Source organism: Lethenteron reissneri, chromosome 45, assembly GCF_015708825.2.
Source record: "Lethenteron reissneri isolate LAM-NWPU_2019-01 chromosome 45, ASM1570882v1, whole genome shotgun sequence".
In the NCBI taxonomy this organism is placed as follows: domain Eukaryota; kingdom Metazoa; phylum Chordata; class Hyperoartia; order Petromyzontiformes; family Petromyzontidae; genus Lethenteron; species Lethenteron reissneri.
In genome coordinates, this window is record NC_083823.1 from 7,853,437 (window position 1) to 7,856,213 (window position 2,777).

At 47.7% G+C, this 2,777-nt stretch overlaps 1 protein-coding gene across 1 annotated transcript; it reads right to left on the reverse strand.

Annotated features, from left to right (window-relative positions):
- Positions 1–494: 494 nt before the first annotated feature.
- On the reverse strand, positions 495–1,778 carry LOC133353984 (protein S100-A1-like). The gene is made up of 3 exons (XM_061570545.1): positions 1,673–1,778; positions 999–1,166; positions 495–686 (listed from the first exon to the last, which is right to left on the reverse strand). Exons 2-3 carry the CDS (start codon positions 1,155–1,157, stop codon positions 495–497), a joined length of 351 nt encoding a protein of 116 aa, XP_061426529.1. The 5' UTR covers positions 1,158–1,166; positions 1,673–1,778.
- Between the last annotated feature and the right edge of the window lie 999 nt (positions 1,779–2,777).

Genomic DNA, 2,777 nt, shown 5'->3' on the forward strand with positions numbered 1-2,777 from the left:
ACAAGGTTACATCGCAGTTATTTTCCAAGACATTGCATGTTTACCCTCAACGAGCACACCGGAAGAAAACCTTCCTTCTAAATCACTCGTCAGGCGTGAGATAGCAAATTTTTATATTCCACCATTTTCTTTCAAAGATCTCATACATTTTGAACGTAAGAGGAAGCGTTACCCCTACTTGTACAGAATAAAAAACACATTCCAGTGATGTACCCGTTTTCAGAGCGCTAATAACTGGATGTCAAGTGCCACCCATTACGGACCTGTTTTGAAACAGTACAAAGGCCGGTTTCGCCAAACATCTGTGAGGACAATGCCATGCTCGTTGATCTTTTTGGGACCAGCAAACCTAGGGAATTACATTAAGTAACCAAATGGTGCATCACGAAAAGAGCCAGCCACAGCTCGCAGATTCCCAACTTCACGCGCACGATTCACCAAGACCAGGAGCAACCAGTTTGCCAGCGATTTTATTCACATTTTAAAGGCATTTATTATGGCTTATCAGCAACAATGGGTGTGCCACAGGGCCCCTTGGTGAGGAACACGCGCTCATGGAACGGGGCATGGCCGGCCACGAGAATCCGCGTCCACGTGGCCATGAACGCTTGGAAGTCCACGCTGGCGCCTTGGTTCTCGTGAAGATCCCCCATGATCTTGCGCACTTCATCTGGGTCGCAGGCGCCCTGCAGTCGTGACAGTGGGAACGGTTTGTTACAGGGAATGTACCAATAGCTCTGCTCAGCGCAGTACGAGCAGCAATGAACATGCTATGGTGGCCATTAAAAGCCCAGTCACAATCAACCCCGAGCAGTGGCTACGCGCGCTCAGTCGTTCGAGCCATGGACCCGAGGGCCGCCTTCGCGACTACAAGCCGTGGGGCTCCCGCAGTGGGCGATCTCAGAGCGGCTGTGCGAAGAGACGCAGTCGGTGACGCGGCACGGCTCGAGAAACGAGTGCGCGGTGCCGCCGCGGCGCAGATTCTGCAGGAAACCCACCGCCAGGTAGGGCCGCATGTGCTTCACGAGCAGTTTCTGCAGCGCGTGCTTCCTCATGGAGATGCTCCCCGCGCCTCCTTCACAGCTGGCGCAGAACTCGCGCACAAAGATGTCCATGACAGCGCTCAGATCCTCCAGGGCGGCGGCAGATGAAGGCATCACGAGATTCTTTAAAATTAAAGCACGTACATTTCATTACACAACGAAGAAACAAACATCACCCACATATCACATTTAGACTTGGAGAGAACCGATTCAAGGCCAGCACTACCCCCCTCCAACTTTGTTTGCCAAGTAGTGAAGTTTACAACCACACAGTCTTCATTTGGCGGCCAAATCGATCAAAGGAAAGCCCACGACTGGTTAAGAATACTCTGCGGGCGATGGCGGCGTATCAAACTCGGGTCACCGGGTTCATGATCCCAGTACGCCAACCGCTACACTACCGCTCATTACACACGCGTATACACTCTACACGGGTCAACGCCGAGCAACAACCTTCCACAGAATACGAATATTTCTTTCAGGAGACAGCCGCGAGACTAAGTGGCTTAACAAATCAGGACCCAGACTTGAGCAGCTGCCTCAATCTCGAACCAACGCAACAAAAAGCCACGGAGGTCGAACTCTACGAGGTCGCTCCGCATTCAAGACGCCAAGAGCCACGCACTCACCTCGATGTAAAAGCGTAACAACAGAGACGACGATAAACCACGGAATCCAAATCACCTCTCGCGCTGCGGTTTAAATCCTCACTTGTGCTGATGATGTCACCAATTACCGCCTTCACCTGTGCTGAAGACGTCACTTATTATTGTGTGCACCTGTGCTGTGTGATGCTAATCATCATTGTAGCGACCTGTTTTATTGACGTCACATGACTCATCGAGTCTCCGTGTGCGAATCTGACCAATCCCGTGCATCCGCTCATTCATACGAGTCACTTGGGCGTGCGGGGTAATGGTGATAATGGCAGCAGTGACGATGATGATGACGAGAAGTAGGTTGGCTGGAATGAAGCTAGTTGTAATTACTGGCGAAACGTCAAACTCAGATTGTAAATGTTGTGGCTTGTCTCTCCAACACACCGGTGTGCTGTACTAGTATACTACACTATACACTACACTACTATACACTAACTACACTATACACTACACTATACACTACTATACACTATACTACTACACTATACACTAGTGCTGTACTAGTATACTACACTATACACTACACTATACACTAGTGCTGTACTAGTGACGAATTGGCATGTTATGTTTACGTGACAACCCGTACTAGTTGGCTGTGTCTGGTGGTGACGGGTTTAAACGACACATTTATATATTTACGCGATCTAACTCCAAAAAACTATATTATGGAGGTTGGCTGAGTTCGTCTTTCTCTGTGATGTTCACTATTGTCATGAAGACGCCACTCACCGTTCTATTGCCGGGAAACTTGATCACAAATCCAATGCGAGTCACAATAGCTTTACAATGTTTAATCTACTTGAGCCGATTGAAGCGACAAATAACTCACTCAACATTTATTTTAGTGCAATATCTTTCGGATTTCTCATGACGCACTTGTTTTGGTCAGGATTGCGATTTGATTTATTCAGAACTTTAATTGTTATTTCTTGCCATTTCGGTGATCCAGGTCACTTGCAAATGAGAGTGTATCCTGGTCTCTTGGAGTTTTCATCTGATTTTGTTAAATAAAATACATTTCATTTTTCTAATGTTTTGATTCGTGCTCTGTTGATTGACTATACTTCCCCACTGT

What these genes read in the sequence shown, in the direction of transcription:
- LOC133353984 (XM_061570545.1), bottom strand. Translation starts at nt 1,157, where the DNA reads ATGCCTTCATCTGCCGCCGCCCTGGAGGATCTGAGCGCTGTCATGGAC. An exon ending in ACATGCGGCCCTACCTGGCG is followed by an intron (nt 687 to 998) that starts GTGGGTTTCCTG and finishes TCACGACTGCAG; the next exon opens with GGCGCCTGCGACCCAGATGA.